The sequence below is a fragment of the Dermacentor variabilis genome, chromosome 7, assembly GCF_050947875.1.
Source record: "Dermacentor variabilis isolate Ectoservices chromosome 7, ASM5094787v1, whole genome shotgun sequence".
Taxonomy (NCBI): Eukaryota; Metazoa; Arthropoda; class Arachnida; order Ixodida; family Ixodidae; genus Dermacentor; species Dermacentor variabilis.
The window spans coordinates 105,048,463-105,069,043 of record NC_134574.1 but is presented as its reverse complement, the minus strand read 5'-3'; the positions used below and the strand labels follow the sequence as shown (position 1 = coordinate 105,069,043).

At 47.9% G+C, this 20,581-nt stretch overlaps 1 protein-coding gene across 2 annotated transcripts in view; it reads left to right on the top strand.

The window, feature by feature from the left end:
- The window catches only part of LOC142587736 (muscarinic acetylcholine receptor DM1-like), a 198,526-nt gene extending 179,719 nt beyond the window's left edge, over positions 1-18,807 (top strand). For both annotated transcript variants that reach the window (XM_075698943.1, XM_075698942.1), the window contains 2 exons: positions 98-1,546; positions 6,180-18,807. In XM_075698943.1, the coding sequence (XP_075555058.1) occupies positions 143-1,546; positions 6,180-6,710 (1,935 nt within the window). In that variant the 5' untranslated portion in view covers positions 98-142 and the 3' untranslated portion in view covers positions 6,711-18,807. The remainder of the gene's footprint in view (positions 1-97; positions 1,547-6,179) is intronic.
- The last annotated feature ends 1,774 nt before the right edge of the window (positions 18,808-20,581 follow it).

The following is a 20,581-nucleotide window of genomic DNA, read 5'->3' as shown; positions in this document are numbered from 1 at the left end:
TTAAGGTTGTCCTCAGTAGTAAGAGGTCTTTTACAACTTAACTCTATTTGCTCATTCTTGCCTAAGCAAAACAAAATCGTTTTCTTCCTATGTGCAGGTGAATACTGCGGCAGGATGAAGTGAACGGGCGGTGGCATTGAGCATGGGTCTTTTGGAAGCCGCACTCAACGCCTCTGTACTGCTCGCCGCCACCGAGGCCGGAGGCAGCGGGGGTTTGAACGGCGTGCTCGACGACGGCTCTGCAGGCGGAAGCACCACTGGCGGAAGCGGAAATGCCACAAACGACAGCGTGGCTTCGGACAGCGGCGGACACTCGGCGCCCTACTCGCTTCCCGAGGTGATACTGATAGCCTTCCTGGCCGCGTTGTTGAGCGCAGTCACCATCATCGGCAACCTTATGGTCATGATCTCGTTCAAACTGGACAAGCAACTACAGACCATTAGCAACTACTTCCTGCTCAGCCTGGCCATCGCCGACTTCTCCATCGGGGTCATCTCGATGCCCTTGTTCACCATGTACACTCTGTACGACCACTGGCCCCTCGGTCCCTTCATATGCGACACGTGGCTCGCATTCGACTACCTGACCAGCAACGCGTCGGTGCTCAACCTGCTAATAATCAGTTTCGACCGGTACTTCTCGGTGACCCGGCCGCTGACCTATCGGGCCCGGAGAACCACCAAGAGGGCCGCCATCATGATCGCCAGCGCCTGGGTCATATCCCTGGTGCTGTGGCCGCCGTGGATCTACTCCTGGCCCTACATCGAGGGCCAACGCAGCGTTCCGCTGGACCGCTGCTACATCCAGTTCTTGGAGACCAACATATACGTGACGTTCGGCACGGCCCTTGCGGCCTTCTACGTGCCGGTGACGGTCATGTGCATCCTCTACTGGCGCATCTGGCGGGAGACCGAGAAACGCCAGAGGGACTTGACGCAACTCCAGGCGGGCCGGAAGGAGACCGGCGGCAGCCGGAAGTCGACGTCCAGCGACGACCCCGCCGAGTCGGAGGACTTCCGCCGCGGCCGCAGCGACTCCTGCCCGCCGGACGTGGAAACCACGTACGTGCCCACTTCGCTGTGCGTCGAGACTTCCAAGTACCTGCCCCCGGCGGCGCCCAAGAGGCGCCGACTTCGCGACGTGCTCCTGTCGTGGTGTCGCATCGACAACGACAAGGAGGACGACGACAGCACCAGCCATGGAGGCTCGCCCGGCACCCAGACGCCGGCGTCCATCGAGACACCGGTGCAGTCGGCCTCGATGACCTTCCGGGCGGACCAGCTCGTCCAGCTGAACCCGGCCGGGCGCGCCGGAACGGGGACTACCAGCGCGATCTCTAGCATAGGAGGCGGTGGCGGTGGCGGCGGCGGCGGCGGCGGCAGCGTCAGCATCCCCATGACAGACCGCAACGGCCTCCGACGCAACGAGAAGACTGGCGCAGCAGCAGCGCCCACGTCGGCGTCCCGCTCCTACTCGTCCGATTCGGTGTACACCATACTGATCCGGCTGCCGACGCAGCCGTCGCTGGAGGGCGAGACATCGCAGGTAAGGGTCACGGGCGAAACCCTGTAAATTAGCGCTTTCTCGACGGCGGTCTCCTACTTGATTCTGAAGTGGCGTCTCGGCATGCGATGCTCGTCTACGTTTGCTGAGCTGTCATCAGTTTGAGGCGAACGGTTCACAGTTGCGTGTTATAACCAAAACATCATACGCGATCCAGAGAGAATGTTGGGCTTCGAGCGTGACCATAATTTTATGTCATTTTTGGTGCTCCTAATCAAATTGTTGAGAAAAAATGCGACGTATAGGTTACGTTGTAATGATTAATTATGTGAACGTTAGCGCAATAAAAACGAGGACAATATTTATGGCCTCTTTCTCGGTCGTTACCCGCTGAGGTAGCTTAGCGGTATGGTAGTGCACTGTTAAAAGCACGTGGTCGCAAGGTCGAATCCCGGCCGCGGTGGCCACATATCAATGAGGGCGAATGGCAAGAACGGCCGTGTCTCGTGCATCGGGGCAGGTTGAAGATCCACTACTGCGCGCCTCACAATCAAATCGTGGTTTTGGCAGGCACAACCAGTGCATTCAATTATTTCTCCGTCGTTCTCTTTATCGAGATGCCACTCGTATAATGAAACCTGTATATTAGTTCTGTAAAATCAGCTATAATAAATATCGCGATCATTTACGACATGAAAGGAATGCTTGCACTCTTAAAACAAGTTTTCACACCCTTTGGGGCTCATCTTGTCCGACAACGATAATTGTCATCTGTCTGACTTGCGTTTCCTTTCTCGAAAACTCTGCGCTCGCTGATTTCCTCTCGAGAATGCTATGTCGCGCTGGTAACATGCATGCCGTTCACGACTTGGAAATACCCGGCTCGCAGCCTTAACGAAAGGAAATTTTGGAAAGGTAGGTGACGATTATCGTTGTGGAACAAGATGAGCCCCGAAGTTGTAAGCCTTTTTTTTAAGACTGTACTTGAAAGCAGGTGCACGAGAGAACGTATACATGTCGAACTTCCCGTCAATCACACATTTCTTTTGATTACGATATTATTTAAATAGCACTCGTATAGACCCACCCCAAGCAAATTTCCACAGTCGGTGTAGCCGTAGGGTTCCGCTTATATTTAGATACGGGTATGCTATGTAGCTTATCTATGCGCTAAATGCGCCTTATATTGGTACGCAATTCAATTACCGAAGTTCCTCGTGCAGTGTCTTACGTTCTTGACTACGTTATTCCTCAGAATTTTGAAAATGGCAGCCAAGAAACAAATGTCATGAAATATGTTATTCTCAGCGCTTGCTTTCTTCACACAACTCTTCTCAGACTTTTAAATATTAAGAGCGCACCGCAGTAACGGCGCTCATAGCTGAAATTAATTACGCTTTACTGGCGCGATTCTTTGCGGGCAGCGTATGGTGGCACCTTTACGATGTGATTACGGGCCATACACGGCGTCTTAAAGATTTTAAGGGTGCCAGAAATTTCGGAGCACCTGTGTCGAACCTGCGTTAGTAGGACCCGCGTTTCGTTAGAACATCGTCCGAGAGGCTCAAGCGCAGTGCTCAAACCTTGCTATTGCAGTGACTGCTTCGCCCTTCGCGCAAAACAGCAAATTTCTGCAACAACAGTATTTCAAGATACTGTATTCTTGTTTCTTTTTCATTATATCCGCGATTTGTGTTAAATGATTAGTGCGCAGAGAAGTATATATATTTACGATAAGTGGCTCTGCTCCACCGCTATTTCTAAATATTGCTTAATGTAAGTTGATATCGCACAACGAACCCAGTGCATTATTTACCAGGTCATGATAAGATTGAACGCAAGAAAGAAAAACGCGCTATATGTTTTTTTCTTTCTTTTCCAAACTACCAAAATGTCGCGAAGGACTGGTGTCCGCGATTGGTATATCCCAGGGTGGCGAGTTCCAAGAAAACCTTGTCTAGATCTACTGATATTAAATTTTGTTTACTCAAGAAAGAGAAATTCGTACAAGTCTAGGGATATCTTGCACTAAGGCACCAACAGATCAAAAAAAAATTCGCCAGCGACACCTAAGCGTGCTTACGTGCGGGAATGCGAAGTCATTATACCGTTTGTAGACCTCGGAACCTCTTCAACGTGCTCATTTTATACACTCGGAACATGGCGCCACCTTCTTCCCATTGGCGGCACCGTCACGTGTCCAATGACGCACCCACAAGGCCACACGTTTATTCAGCCAGATGAGTGCGACGTGACGTGTACAGTAACGTACGCACTTAGGCACACCTTTAGTCCGTCAGAGTCTTGGAGTTAGACTCATGCTTTGCACTCCAGGCGGAGTTAGGCGACCTCTGAATCTAGAGAGCCTAGCTGGTGCCTCGATGCCTCATTCACCACTTCGGTACAGCGCGCTGGAAATCTGTTGCATGCACACGTTTGAGGGCGACGTCGGCCGAGCGTTCTCTCCCTGATTATCTCAGCTGAGGGTGCGGTAACGATGCGCCCAGCGAGTGTTCCTGTTCTAATGGCGCTGGGATGTCACGCGTTCTACTCGAGAAGGCGTTATGTGTTCTACAACTCATGGCGGCGGAAAAGTTCTCGTCACAATCTGGCTATATACATGCCGATTGCGAACATTGAATTTTGCCGCTTTGTGGGCCAACACCGTAACTCGATAGTTGACATATGGAGCAACGGAGGCATGGCCAAACTGAGATACGCTTGCGTCGACAGCACTTACAAATTTACAATTCGGCATGCTCGCTCACTTATAAGTAGTTGCAGCTGACGGGACATTGTCTCGCGATAATGTGTCCAGTTGCATAATCTTCAATGAGATCGGTCGACACATGGCCTCCGAGATTGCGCGCGCCGGCAGGTTTTGCTCCGGCCGTTCGCAGGAAGAGAGCGTACGTTCAGTAGTGGGTGTGACCGGTGTTTTCACCGCTCCACGGCACCGCTACACCTTTCATGCGCAGAGGAGGCACTCGGGCGCTCCGTTACGTCTGCTGCCGTTTGGCTGAGGCTAGAAAAAAAAGCGATTTCACCCTGCTAGATTCGTTTCCTTTACTGATTTGATAATGATGTCTAAAGGTCAACCAAAAGCAACGTGCGCTCTGGTGCCTATTTATTCTCAAATGCGCTTATTTCTTTCTGAACACACGCTCACTCGATTTTGCGTGGGTGCGTCGAAGCGAATATGTGTGTTAAAATTCATCATGCGCCAGTTTTGCGGATTAGATGTGTGCTTATCATTTCGTGAGGTGCTGTCAAACAGAGATGTGCGAACAGTGAATCTAAAGAACGAATCTAATACGAATACGGTTCGAAAGCGGATCGAATTTAATCGAATATCGAATAGTTTTTGAACGATGAAGAGATGTTATCACAATTAATGTAAAGTGATGTTCACATCCCAGTATTTGCGAAGTTAGCTTTCATTTATTAACACGTTATAAAGCGTTGCTTATTGAAAAAAAACACAAATGGAGCTTTAGGAGCAAACGACTATAGTTTCTTAGCACGCAGGGGACACTTCAGTGAGCGTGAATGATTGCTGTATAGCTAGTGAAGTATGGCTACCTAAGCGACGTAGCCTGCTCCACAAGGCTACATCGCATGTTTTATGCCTTTGCTATGCCCGCAAAAGTGAAACGTCACTGCACTTTTGATCCACTTTAATGCCTATTTGAGCGCAGCTAGTGTTTTGAAATATTCGAAAAGTATTCGAAAGATCTTCGCATTTGCGAATTGTGACGATTCGATACGAAGACCGAATCGAATAGGAGACTATTCGATTCGGACTAGGAATAGGAATAGGAGACTAGGAATGGGATGCGAGCGCACACAGTATTTGTTTAGAAAACTGCAATAACTAACCTATCATGAGTACAGAATACTACTTAACGAAGGGATAATCATATAGAGACGTACAGAATAAAAAGAAAGGCACGAATGAACTAGACGGTGGAAATGGCAAAGTGTTCGAGGGAGAGCACGAGGCTGAGCTAAAGAATTGCTGAGGATATAGCCAGCGAAATTCTTGCGCTAAACGTGAAAAGAGACAAAATACGCGCGTTGAGATCTCGCGCAGTCTGCCTTGTACGGACGTCTCCATGGTATCTAAAGCCCTCGGCTAGCAGCGCCATCTCGTGGCAGTGGACCTCACGCACTACATTACATTTTTTGTGATAGGGAGCGTCGAATGGGACGGCCGTAGCAAAACCTCAAGAGCGCGCAATCTCGGAGGCCATTGTTGAGGTACAAACGTTACGTTTAGTGGGGGCGTCATGCTTTTTTTTTTCGGCGTTGTACGGATCGATCTCTAGATCGGAATCCGAATGTATTGGCTCTTGTCAGCCTACACAAGCTAACCGTGATCTTCCGTCTCTCCCGATAGTCACCGACAGGGCACGCCGAGTTTTAAGTTGATGACTCATCTATGACTTTCAGCAGCTGAAGAGTCCGCGTAGAGTGGGTGAAATGTGTTCCCATTGTCGCGTCCAACCCCATTAGCAAACAAGTGTCTGAAACGCTTCCCCTTGCCGACAGAAAGCTGAGCTAGTTGGTAAGGAAAGGTTCGTGTTGGTTCGTGTCGTCCACTCCTCTTCTCTTGTGTCCTGTCTGCACGCCTCACCTTTCTTGCATAGTGAATCCTCTGGCCGCTTACTTGCAGGCTTCCATCAAGATGATCCTCGAAGAGGACGCCGAGAAGCACGAGGCCGGCAGCGGGACGGCGTCATCCGGCGCGGCCGCGGCGTTCGCCAGGACCTCGTCCGAAGACTCGTCAGCGGCCATGCGTACCGGGGACTCCGGCCTGGAGACCATCCGGATACCGCTCAACACCAAACTTGTGCACCGCCAGGTGGTCGCCAAGCAGCGGGCGGCCCCCAAGAAGAAGCGCAAGCAACAGGAGCGCAAGCAGGAGAAAAAAGCCGCCAAGACGCTGAGCGCCATCCTGCTGGCCTTCATCGTCACCTGGACTCCCTACAACGTGCTGGTGCTCATCAAGACCGTCTCGTCGTGCGACGACTGCATCCCGACGGGCCTGTGGAACTTCGTCTACTACTTGTGCTACATCAATAGCACGGTGAACCCGTTGTGCTACGCGCTGTGCAACGCGAACTTCCGCCGGACCTACATGCGCATCCTGTCGTGCAAGTGGCACAACAAGCAGCGGTCCATGAACCGCGGCTACTTCACCTGAAGGGTGGGACCTCGATCGCTGGCGCTCTCTGGCTCTCTTCCGAAGACCACGGCTTTGTTGCCTCGGGGGAATGCGGCCTTCTGCCTCATTCTCTCTGTCGCAAACCTTGCGCTGTACCAAAGCTCCAGCGGAGTCGAGTTTGTAAAGGTTCTGCATTCGCGACTTTGGTTACGCCTTTCGCGACGACTGTGAAAGTTACGCACAACCCTTGCTATCTCAGGAGTGGTGCAGATTGTTACGCTTAGTGTTTGCTGTAGCAGCGAGAGTTGAAGAACTTTGAATAAGTCGAACACATCCCGGGCCGAGAACACAAGACAGCTGGAGTGGTGAATCTTTGCGTAAGTGGCTTCAGTGATTTCGTGAGAGTGCACTTACGTGCGCGATGTAACGCTGGGCAATTGCTGGCACCTTCCTGTACAGCATTCTGCTAGTTTCTATGGCGGAAGCAGCGACTGATACGTGGGTCGATGACACCGCTTCGGCGTCTCGACAATTGTCGCCAGAACTAGGTTGATGATTTCTTTGGGAACTGTCTGCAGTAAGTTCGAGTGCTCCCGGTAGAACAGGGTCAGCAGCTGGGTTTAATAAATGCCAAATGGCCAGACATACCCGTGCGTAATAACATAATTTCTACTTCTGCAAGTCATACGCGCATCTTGATTGCGGTATCTTTGTTGTGCCAAAATAATTCCACTGTCCTTTGAAATACTTTCTTAAGAAAGTTCTTCTTTAAATTTTGTAAACAAAGAGAGACTCACCGCTGTATATGTGGAAAATTACTGACTTGCTTTGCGTTGTAACTTGGCAAGTTGTAAAGCATATACACTCACCGAAGTTTCCCTAGCAGCTTGCGATAGTGCCAAAGTTTGCTGAAGCTGGTATTGGCTGCTTCGTGACTCCATTGTTTCAAGAAGGCAGTGAAAATAGTGACATCAAGGTAAGGACGTGGCTAAACACTCTGAGATTTAATGAAGAGTAGTCATTTGCGCATAATTCAGGATAAATATATTCATCAAAGTACGTACGCAAATAATAAACGCTTTAGAAAAGTGTGAGAGCCGTCGCTTGCATCGCATAGATACCCATGTCGTAACCCATTTATAATTCAGGTAAAGCGTAGCCGCAGCGTTCGTGCTTAACCGCAGATGGCAACACGCGCTGAAAGGTATCATTGCCAAGCGCATTCGGGCTTAGCGATTCGGGAGCACTGAAGCGAACCCTCTGTTTCGCCGGTTTGACCGGGAGCATCTGAGGTCACTGTGAGTCGCCCTTCCGGGGTCATTCACTGTTTGACCACGTCACTTCGTGCTCTTTTAAAAGACCAAGGCTTCCCTTCGTGTTTTCTTACGATCAAAGACGTCGTTATTGCCGCGAGAACACTTCCGAACACCAGCAAGATCAAAGGAGAGATTAAAAGTTTTTATTACGAAGGCAATTAGCCTGCGGAACGCGTCGCATCGGTAACACGTTTCCGACTCTTAACACTCGCAGATACGCGCTGATTTCGTTATATGTATATATCGCATAGGGGAGTCGTGAAACCGTGGCTCCTCACTGCGCAGAGTCTCGCTAGATTGTAATAATAGGTCCACGTGGTGCGCCATCCGATAAGTTGTACTTATGCTCATGCGTGTTTACATTTGAAACGCGCATTGCGTACCCGTTTGCTTGCGGTTCAATTGCCGAACATCCCCCCGTCTGTTTTGAGCCCCTCTTTTTTTTCCTTGCTCCGGAATTGTTGGAACTCCCAAACTCGGCACTGTTGTGACCGCCGTGATGTGGACCTGGGGAATCGCCCGGTGCGTATGGCAGTGCGCTTCGGGCGGCGATCGCGGAGTGGAACCAGTGGAACCATCGCATCACTCACAGCATGCCATCTAGTCCTGAAAGCATGTCGTGGTTAGCGGGTTTTGCTTCTTACGGCATGCTTTAGAGCAGAAAATGTTGCCGTCGTAGCTTCTTTTTTTTTTGTATATGATTAGCGCTATGGTGGCGGGTGCACCGGTGAGTGGTTTTGTCACGGCCCAGAACAGACGAAACTCTGTCGATGCTGCAAGCCACCGTACACTAGCAATTGGTAAAGAAACGATTAACCCGCAATGTCGTAATCAGAGACACAACTACGGTGATGAGTTCGTGATGTGCTGCAGCTGTCATTGGTTGCCGTTTGTTTTTTTACCGTTATTTGGCCGCAGTTGACTGAGGATACAACACCAGGCGGCTCTACACTTTACGTTCCTTTATTTTACCTATTGTAACATCATTGTGGCAGCTCATAGCAGACTAGTCAGCTTATTTCATTCCCTGTGAGGTGTTTCATTCAGCTGCGGGTCAAATAATTCCATTAACTTTGTCCGAAATGTTTGTGGCGTTGAAGTTGTGCATCGCGGCGCGCTGTAGCGCACTGAGGCCAAACCACGCCTAGAACTTGGACAGCAAGTCCAGTCGTCTGAAACGCCGTCTTACCGATGAGATGCGTTCTACTCCGCGGCCGCCGCGAAATTCAGGCGTCGCACCTTGCGCATTGCTATATGATGTATATATATGTGAGCATAGTCATTGTGCAATTTCTTATGTCACTGTGGATGAACCCGGGGTACATTTTAGTTTCTTCTTACTCTCTTTGAACTTGTCACGGCGCGGTTAGGTGCCGCAGAACATTCTCGGCTCAGGTTTCCCTTTTTTTATAGTGTGATACACGTCAGGAGCTTGTAACGCCTTGTCCAGAGCCCGTAGGAAGAATACGTGTGTATCGGTGTGTGTACCAGATCTGTCGCCCCCGCACGCATGATGTGCTCTCACTCTCACCTCTTTATTTTTTTTCGGAGTGACACACTTGTGGTAACCACGCGCACCCCCGTTCCGCACTGTCATCCTTGCGACAGCGATCACCGCTTGCAACATTCGCCGTGCAGACTCGGCCTCCTGGCATGTCCGGCTACTGGCGCTGCAGAAGTCTGCAAACATCGTGCGTGCTCGGTAGCGAACATTCACCAGCATGCGATACCGTTGCATCCAAGGTGCGACATCTCTGTAAAGTGGTTGAGAGGTTTGGTTATTGAACTTGGAAAGCGTCGAATAGACGGAATGCGTAACGAGAAGTACGCGATATGGACGCTGGGCCGTCGATCTCCGGAGCCGGCAGTGCGTTATTGGCGTTTTCTGTCACGTACTTCTTGCTATGTTGCTCTGGTCATCTTCTGATGAGCAACGTTATAATAAAGGAACTACTATTTCCTCCGAGCATCCGCGAGCATACGACGGAAAAGAGACCAAGGCGAAGTTAAGAACAATTTGGACTTTTTATAAGTGATAAGAGATGTTCGTAGCGCAAGTGAGTTGGGAGGAATAAAGCGTGAAGTACACAGGGTAGAAGCCTCGACTATTCTGCCTTCTTCCTCATGGACTTTCACTACGAGCGTCTTCTCAGACAAAGACAAGCTCCTTCTCGACTGGCGCTATTAGACCTGGCTTGATTAGTTACTAAAATGAAACAGCAGCAGTGGTGTTGTGTTTGATAGGTAGCGGTTTGAATAAAACATTGAATGAGCGTGCACCGAAATTGAGGGGAAGAAGTTAACTGGGGCAGCGCGTTGGGTGCAATCACGTGCACAACAGCGTCGACGAGGTGCTTCAGGTATCAAGATATCGGAAAATGAAGAAAATGCGGTAACGCACGGCAGATGATCAGATGGCTTAATGAGCTTTAGAAATCGCGGAGGGACGCCATATGACCGGGGACGGAGCCAATAGAAGACGTATACAAGACGAATAGAAGACCTCTATTGTAGTCGAAGAGCTTTAACTGCGCCACATCCGAAGTTATCTGTTTTTTTGTGGCTTGGGAAACGTCTTTCGGCAACGAATAAGCTTCATGCGCTCTGCAGTCGCATTACAGCTACGAGCTAGTCCAGCATGAAACCTGAATCTAGGTATGACCTCAGCACGTGTCGGACGGCCAGGAGGTCGGGAGCGCACGACGAATGACGCATTTCAGATAAGCACGCAACAGATTTGCACAGACACAGATAGACACGAAGCCACGACTTCACGCGCACCACAAGACGACCTCACTCTGTTTCCTGGAACAATGACGTAAAACCTTGCCGCTGGCATATGACGACTAGCACTTCACACATAGCCAGCGCCACCTCAGTGCGGAAGGCCTGCGCCATTTCTCTCATGGCGTCAATTGTTTCGTCACGTGAGTACGTCTTAAGAGTCGAGAATATATGTAAAGATTCGTATTTATGCTATGCACAAAGGCAGAAACTTCAAACACTAGTGGAAGGGTAGCCCCAAAGCACAGCTGAATCGCAAAATCACGGGCCGATTCGCCTTTCTCACCTATCCCTATGGGGATCCAAGGGGCCACAAAATGTGGTGGTTGTGGTTACGCATAATGCCACGCATCAGTCGGTCACTCTATCTGGGGACCTTTCACTGAGAGTCTCGTTCTGGGCATCGCCAGACCGTGACATATATGCGAATGAGGACTGCCGTGAATTCTCAGCATCCTCAGTGTCAGTGAGTGTGAGTGAGTTCCCTTTGGAGCTGTGTAAGGAAAGTTACAAATTGAGTCGTCACCCATAAAACGTACCTGCTAATGACGTCACGCTCCTAGAGAGAGTCGCCCGAACGGTAACCAGAATTCTTAGGCCACTCTAATTAATTGCTTCTCTCTCTGTGTATTTCCTTGAGAGCTGCACGAAAAATAAAGCTACAGGCCCAGCGTGCAATCCTAAAGCCATCGGCCTAATGGCGTCCCGCTCTCCTAAACAGTCCCGAGAATCGTAAGTGCAGTGCTCAGGCCTTCTGTCACTCGCAGGCGGCGCTCTTTACAAAGCACAAACAAAAGCGCCATCTTATTGGCGTGGCGTGGTGGCAGGCAGGTGTGGCGAGCACACAACCAGAACAACAGAGCATCGAGAATGTGCAAATTACGTGTAAATTTACGCCTCCCTCCCCCCCCCCCCTTCGAAGCTTTCTTGCTGTAACTATAACTTTCGATTTATATCGTCACACAGACCTCGCGTTTGATTTCGTCACATTTTTCCTTTGATATAGCTGCACAAGCCTGACTGTGTCACTAGACTCAGGCATCATTTACCACCATGAGCACGTTTCTAAATTTGGTGATATCAATGTTGCTTCTCAGAAGGATCTTCCATTTCACTTTGTATAGACAAAGCCAGCGTCGGTTCCAAGCCACCCGCCGCTTGAAATGAAGAAATTGATTTTGCAGCTCTACCTAATTATTTCTGAGAGCCGTTGAAGCAAATAAACAAATCTATCTTTTCGTTAACATTGATTAAAGTTCATAAACTACAGCCATCAAAAATGACAGGAAAGCCAAATACGACACGGCATATACGGACTCGGAGTTTGTATGCGTAGCTGTAAGATTATGTTTTGCATACCGAGGCAAAATGTAAAGGCTAATTCAGTAAAATCGTCTTCGGTAAAATGACTGTTTCGTAACTGGTTCAAGGAATTATCATTGCTCTAGAGTGTTTTACCTTTAAAGTGTCCTCTCATTCTTACTTTGAGTTATTTCGAAATGCGATTTTTCCCTAAGGAACTTTTGATAACTATGGTGGCAACGTGATGAGGCCTCTTGAAGTTAGCGCACTGTTTCCCGATTTCCCGATTGGATAATTTGTTGTGTAGTACAGTTTATATCCCATGTCCACTACGCCTCTTTTTGCGTTTAGACTGTAGCCGCGGGCGATGTCAGTGCTGTGCTTGTTTATTTATTGAAAAAAAAAGGAGATATCCATGACACAGTGTAACAGAGCGTTCCGCATGACTCTTTAGCAGCTGTATAGTCGTACCATGGGTATAAGCGAGTACAGTGTTTTGTCTCTAATCAAAATCACCTGTGCGCGCCAAGGGGCCGTGGTCTCGGTGATTAAACACTCAACTCAAGCAGATCACATGTGAGTGTGTCTTTTTTAAACTGTCTCTCTGTACCTGATTGTGTAGCAAATTTACTATATATATATATACATATATATATAATCGTCGAGCCACTTCGATGACGCGTGCGCACACAAGATTGCGTGTGCCCCCTATTGCGCGAGCAGATATACAAGGGGAAGTTTGCACATTGATATACCTGTTTGCGCGCTTCGTTAGCCACTGTATGTGTTATTACATATGCACCTCCGCGAGGAATCCGTTGTTTGAGAGTCTTTCTGTGTGTTTTAAGGGGAAATGAGGGGAAATGCTTGACAGGGTGCAGCGAATCAAGGTGCGTGCGCTCTGCTACACGACTGTCTTTCTTACAGCAAAGTTGGGGAGTCGCGCTAAACTTCTGTGAAGTTTGGCCAGGAAGTACGCGTGACATAGCGCTGCGATAGCCAGTGATGCGGTGTATCGATTCAGTTGCCCTAAAATGGAGCGACCGTGTGAGTATTAGATTGAAGCTGGCGATCTATAGTGGTGCGTGACGGCCGCTGTAGAAGAGATGCCAGCTTTGTTTGATCTGGCCTTGATTATTTTTCTTTTGGAATCATGTTGTTTATGAGCGTTATTTATTCCACAGATTAAAATTAGAGCCTAAGCAGAACCTAACCTATGCAAAATGCTTATTCTGCTGTGGACTAAAAGATTAGCATTATTTATTTTCAGAGCCATAAGCCTGGAGGGAGTGTTCGAATCGCTCAGTATGGCACCCGCCGAATCAAACAGTTTTGCTGTGATCGGAGCTATTGGAATGATTGGTTACGTCCACCCTTTAAACTTATTGGCTATGGCGCTGTGTCGGTGAACGCAAATTGCCGGGTTCAATTCTCGACTGCTGTAGCAGCGTGTCGACGAGTTCCGAATTCAAAACCTTTCGTTTACACAGATTTGTGTGCTGTTTATTCCATTCCATATTGGCAGAATTCTGAATCCGGCATTGTGGAGGCTTAGGTCGCCTCGATAAGGTTTTGATAGTTAAAACCACAAATATATATGCTGCACAAACAACCGTTTATGTGGCACCCAACTTGACTTAGTGGCGGCCATCGTGAAAGAAGCGCATCTTTATTTCTTGGGGGGGGGGGGGGATTAGATCCGACGAAAATGTCGCGGATGGCAGCGTTCTCGGAGGATGTGCAAGGAAGTATTAGGGTTTCCGCAGTTTCTTCATCGCTACCTTGATCTACTGCATCCTGCCAGAATGCCTGACCTCGTTGAGCGCAACGTGATGTTCTTTCGCTTTGTCGTTGTCTTGTCCAGCAAACTTCGACTGCACCGCGTTTATGAGTGAATGCTGTGCTGAATAGTTTTATTGCGGGAAACGAGGGAAGTCATGCTTTAAACTCGCCTTTCGTAAGTTCGACTGCTTGGCCGTGTCTTCGACGTTCCCTTATCCTTGCTGCTTGAGTTTCTGAGTGCAGGGAAGATGTTCGAGGTGCTTTTGGACGCGCTCAGTTGGCACTCAAAGAGTCAGTATGCCATTGGCTGTGTCATCGTTCCACGGGATCGTAGCTTGGACTCTCAAAGCAAAAAAAAAAAAAAAGAAATCAGTTGCATGAAAGTACAGTTTCATCCCTGTGAGGCAAATAATATCACTCAGCAAGACAAACTTTTGCTCAGAAAGAGGCTCCCTTATTTGGAGAGTTCGGGGCGATGTGTCGCGTTATGGACTACGGTTTTCCCTTGAGACGTTCTGGCTATGCTCATGAGCATGCGCCTGGCCGTAGGAATAGCCTGACGGAAATCTAGTAAATAGTTCCCTCTGGAGCATATAAGTTCCAGCTGTTGTTCTTCTGCCATCTTTTTTTTTTTTCTCTTGAATCGAAAATTCTTAGAGCCGGGACTGCTTTAGTCTCTGCAACTGCTATTCACTCAACATTTGGTCAAGTAATTGCTGTTGCCAGAACGAAGAAAGAGCTGTCTGGGAAGATTTAGTGCCCCCATTTTTTTTTCAGGCTCAGTTCTCTCCTTTTTAGCCGAATATCGCTCGAGATTGAACTTAACGAAACTTGAAGCGTACAGAGAGCGAGCTTGACTAGATACAACTGACTGAAGCTTACGTGAAAGAAAAAGTATCTGCAGTAGATTTAGAGCTGGCCGTAATACCTTCGGGCACGCTCGCTCTCCGCTTTTCCGTCGCGCTTCGTTGCGATAATTCGCGGACGTCGGTGCAATAGCGCTGAACACAAAACAGAGCAAAGAAAAATTTACGCAGCACTACGGCTGACAGAAAAATGAAAAGTTCGCGGCTCTTTCAAGAGGATCAAATAAGTCGTCATCTCCGACGAGCTTCCTCCCAACACTCAGGCGGAAATTGGACTCGGAAATATGAAACAGACGCAAAAAGAGAGCGCCACATTTATCTTCGCTGTGTCGCTTTCTTTTCTATTTCCTGATGTGATTCATCGTACTTATCAAGTGGTCGCACTATTATCTTTAGCGGATGACTTTCTGCCACTAGGAAGTCTTTTTTTTTCCAATGTCTTTTTTTTTGTCTGCGTTTCCTATTTCTATTTCTTGTCCAAGATTATTTAATAACTCTCGTATTCATCTATGTGAGTTAATATTCTAAGGAGAAAAAAGAGGAGAATCAATCTGTCTTCCGACCAGCGTAATCTTATTTACATTGATACATTTGCCGATCGATTTCACGCGCGAGCAGAAGATTACCAGGCAAACGATTATAACTTTGGGGCATCTAAATGGCAATAGTATCAGGAAAATTACCTAAAAGCAAAGAAATGCTTTTTTTGTGTGCGGATGCAGATTTTTTGTAGGAGTTTCCGCACTTTTTTTTAACTAACACTCATGACGCCGTTATCGGGGCGTTTCGTTTCTTCGCACTCCACAATCTAGAGTGTCCCTATTATAAATCTCTTGTGTCACGTGACTACTCAATCTTGTGGCGTCAAGACCTGACAGCAATGTTTCAGAGGCGCTGGTTAGCTATGGTCTCGCAAAATGCTACGCCGTCAGAACAGATCTGCGGTACGAGAATGTCCAACAGTCAGAGCCCATTTCCTATCGAAGGGGAGTGCTTTAACGTGTGACTTCGTCTCTAGATTCGTCTCGTAAGTCTTTGTGTGGCTTAGTGGAGATGCGCGAATGTTGAAGATGAGTATTTCTGAGCTTGCAGTATAAAAAAAAAAGAGATGAAAACTGTGACCACAGTGAGCACACGCGTTTGCATCAGAGGCAGATACTATGAGAGCCGTCGATCTGCAAGTTGGTGCGAATTCGTAGCTCGAACGAACTCTGCAAAGTCTGGTCAGAAAGTGCATTTGTTTCGGCACCCTGCGTTACCCCATTATTTCTTCTTTTATCTCGCATTCCAGTCGACCTCTATGATATCTATTTTCTGCGTTGAATACCGCAGTTTTACCTTAGGAAGAAAAAAAAATGCCGTGAACAGTACTGTGTTATCCCGCTCAAAATCCAGGCACTATTGAATAGACCTGCTCCTCTTCGTATCAGATTTTGGACCCAAAAAGAGAGCTTTCTATTATATACAACAGGGGGCCAAGTGCCACCATCTGCGCGTATTCCACTTTAGCGAGAACGAGGGATAACTTAGTCAAGGTGCACGGTATTTTTAAAACCTGGTGTGTGTCTTTGTAAACGTGCAACTGCGGTTCTTTCAGGAACATGAAGCGTGAGCTCAAGCCACACTTCAGAAGGCGACCATGCCCAAAGCGATAAAAAAAAAACATTGTGTAGATCTATGCCAGTCATCTCGTTGTGATTACCCTTTTTTTTTCGCATGCCTCGCAATTTGCTAACCCCCTTTGGATCTCTTAGTCACAACTTCGAGAGCTGCAGCATGAAAAAGACCGCTAGTGAGCAAGTGCTTGATTATTCGACAGGCAGCAATGTACCCAAGCAAGGCATCCATTCGCGCACTATCTCTGTTCTCGTAGGGTACCACAGCTTGCCTCCAGTTTAACGAGGCATAAACTGTGTCAGGTTTAGCTGCACTCTGCGAACATAAGCGCGCTGCTCAAAGCCTGCGAGCTTAGAAATTAGCGTCCTCTGTGCTCACTCGACCACGTATTCTGGAGTTTTCACCGCTTCACTCCAGTCACCGCTTCCAGGATTTTTGTGACGGCTGGTAGGCGTCCTTTTATTTTTACTTTTTGGGCACAAAAATGATCTAAAAGGAACTTCTTGGTCACCTTTCAGGAACTGTTGGAAAAGATTTAACTGGGTCGCATTGTTTCCAGCGGTCACTCTTTCTGGAAATACATCAAGTTGTACAACTCGGTGGAAAGTTTTGTTTTCGCTAGCGCCCAACCCCCCTTTTTTCCGCAATTGTCCGCCTAACTTTAAAAGCTCGAGCGTCTTCTCGGCCTGCCACAGAAAAAAATAGCTGTACATATTTATTATATTTACGATTGTGAATTCGATTGATTGAATTTATGAATAAATAAAAATTTCGTTTTGATTTGTATGAAACAACACTCGATAGTCCCAGTGGCGACGGTAAGTGGGTAAAACTGTAGCAAACCATCACTGCATTCATCAAACGCTACGTGCTATTGAGGCCCAACGATATTCTTGGAGCCAGAAAGTGTAGGCACCAAAATGCACGACTGGAAGCCACCTTAGCAGAATCAGCAGCTCTTTATCATTGAGACTTTTCTGCGGCCTGTCGAGAACCAGTGACTGCACAGAAAATATATACGTGCCATGCCCCTCCTTCGTGCTATCTCGCTATATTCTGTGAATAGCACTAACCCACTCTTTAAATGCGATGTTTGACAATACGCATGCGCTAATTTTACCTCTGCGTTACGGTTATCATCGGAAATATCCTGGGTGTTTGATGGTTTTACATTCTCAACACCCTTATCTGTGGCGCTAGCGATAGAACTACCTGCGAGTGCCACCTGATGGCTCCAGGGTTTCGGACATGCGTCATGAGTGATCTCATAAGTGCGGTAGCAAAATCTTCAAGAGTTGCATGAGAGTCCCATCCGCTGCGCCACTTTAGTCGAATTCATTTTCATTACGTGGCCGATATCTCCATCACACGCAAATTTTCTAGTATCGTGCAAACATATGCATGGTGGCTTAGACATAAGATACTGATGCCGAGCTGTGCTTTTGCTATTCTATGCACATGGTCAATCTTGTTCGTTGCTGTCCTCAATTCGACGAGGTTGAGCTGACTCTCGTCACGATCACTTGTGTTACGCGCCCAAATAGTGAACGTTCAACGGAACTAATGCTGGACCATTCAGATGTCCTTCCTACAGATGTCGCGGTGACCTTGCCGTCTTTCTCCGTGGAACCACTTGTATCTGGTAACTTGTGTCTGTAATCACCTTTAGCTTCACTCCCACTTGACCCGACCTCACTCGCATGCAGAAATGGTGGCTGGAAAGAAAGGCGCAACAACTGATGTGCTTTGACGGTGCGATTGCAATGTACAGAGCGAGTGCGGTGCTAAAGATGGGTGCGGCGTAAGGTGCATTGTTTTTCCTTGAGTAGCGCAACGTATGAAACGTGGATGCGTATGTTTTCGTTTCTGAGTAGACGTGTGCTTGAATGTGTCGCGTGGTAGCGAACGTGAACAAAAAAAAAAAAGTGGCAGCGCGTGTTACCTAGTCTGTTGTCGTTGATGTTGTTGTTGGTACTGTTGCAGTGCTCTTCCGCAATTCTTTCGTATGGCCCTAAATAAGCCAGTAGCACCGCAGTGTCGCGACACCTGCCGGCACCGCGAGTAAGTGGTGGATGTGTACGTGTTCGCGCACGTGGTCATTTGCCTCCCTGTTGAGACCCAATTGCGCAGCTATGCCAAAACGATGACGCCAATGCCTGCCGGCAAGTTTTTTGCTTGCGCGCATGTGTGCGAGCATCGATGTGAGTGTGTGTGCCTGGTGTGCTGTTCCTTTGACCCCGTTTGACACCACCCTGTCTGCTCTCTCAGCCGACTGCTGCCACCAGGTGTCGTTGCGCTGTTCTTCTTCAACACCACCAGTGCGTTTGTCGATAGTGAGCCGTGTGTACTTTCGCCCGTGGTCACTCAGTGTTTCTCTTCGTTTTCCTTTACCGCGTACCGGGCCACGCGCGAAAAAAAAAAAAGAAAGCGTACTGCTATATTCCGGTTGAACAATAAAACGACAGCGTCCGTCTTTTTTCTTGTCGTTTCGTCGCCGTACCTTCGGAAGTCGGGGCTGTCTGTGCTGACTACCCGGACGGCCGCGGAAGAAGTGCACTTCTAGGAACTTACACTTTCTGCAGAAAACGTTGCGTGGTTGCCTAGCCACTTCATGAGAATCCAAATAACTCGGGAAACTGTGTAAAAAATTCCTCAGGGGCATTTTCTCAACTCTGTTATAGTGACTGGTGCGGTTGAAGCTAGACCCGTCACCAGAAGCGTGGGAAACCGAGATGGACAAATAAATATGAGGAGGTTTAAAAATTTCACCTGCCATTGAAGCCCATGAGACGCCATACTTTCCTTTTACGGGACCATAATATGAACAAAGAGACAGAAGGGGACCCTTTTTATCATTCTTTTTGAGTAATGAATAACGTGCCGAACACAATATTTGTATTTCAGCAGTACAGGGGTTAAGTCGCTTTACAGGCGTCTCAGTGATGATAACAAAAACCCCTTTGCAAATAAAGAAAAAAAAAGAAAAAGAGAAGTACAAAAGAAAGAAATAAAGAAACAAAGACCACATTCTTGGCAATGTCTGGCCTCGTGCTTACAAATTGTATTTATGTCATAGCAAGAATAACCAAGTGAAAAAAGGAGCGACATTCCGTTGCCTTTGGATGGACACCTGTCGTATTACATATTAATCTGAGTGTGGGCAAGTTGATGCCTTCGTACGACATGCGATTACAGCTAGCCCATTAAGACATCTTCAACCTAATTAACTATGCAAGTCGCTCCTTAGTTAATGCTGTCTTGACCAACCGCAGTCAATGTTAATTTTGCACAGATAGAAAGTTACACATATCATATTGGCCGCAAATAAAGGCCGGGACAGCGGAAGAGGACACAAAAACAACACGAGTGGTAACTTTCAACTGGTTTATTCACGGCAACGCGTGGACATATATAGACAAATAGAACATGTGCAGAACGGAGCAAACAAGAGCACTCAGCAGCCTGGCGGGGCAGCCAATTCTAAAAAAAAAATCTATCTCCGACTGAAACAACCTAATGGATGTATCACTAACACAGTCTTGGCCTTTCTTTTTTATGTGATATGCCTCCATCATTTCGCGTGCAGTCTAGTCCTGGCTTCGCGCCAGAATCATTATATCCTTAAATAGTGGTGCACAGGGGCAGACATTGCAATGCGCAGGCAAGTGCGCCAATTCATCTTTCCTTAACTTTTGTTCATGTTCTCTTGCTCGATCATTCAGGCACCGTCTCATCTGCCCTATGTAGGACTTGCCACACGCCAGGGGGATTTCGTACACAACTCCTACTGTGCATTTCGCAGACGGCTTGGTATAGTTCTTGCCACAGCCTTGCCTTCCTTTAGGATCATGAGAGGTGCGAGGGCAGAGCCGCGCGAGCCTAAAAGGAGCTGAAAATACAAGGGGGACTGCAAACCTGCCTGCCACCTTCCTTAGGTTGTTAGTTACCCTGATAATATACGGTACCACTTCAGGTCTAACGGCTAGAGTAGTCGTCCTCACCCTTGCTTTGCTCCCAGATCATTTTACCTTCTGCAGTAGGGTTTCCACCGCTGGCGTTACCACCGAGTAAGGGAACCCTGCCGTCTTGAGATGGGATGTCGCTCGTGTCGTTTTTGTGTTCACCTCCGCGATCCCCGTCTTTATTTGTGGTCAGTATGATATGCAGTAAAAACCATCTAGGCCAAATTGAAGTTCTTCTGTAGAAAGTTATAGATTATTCGCTATGGTCTGTTTCGACATTT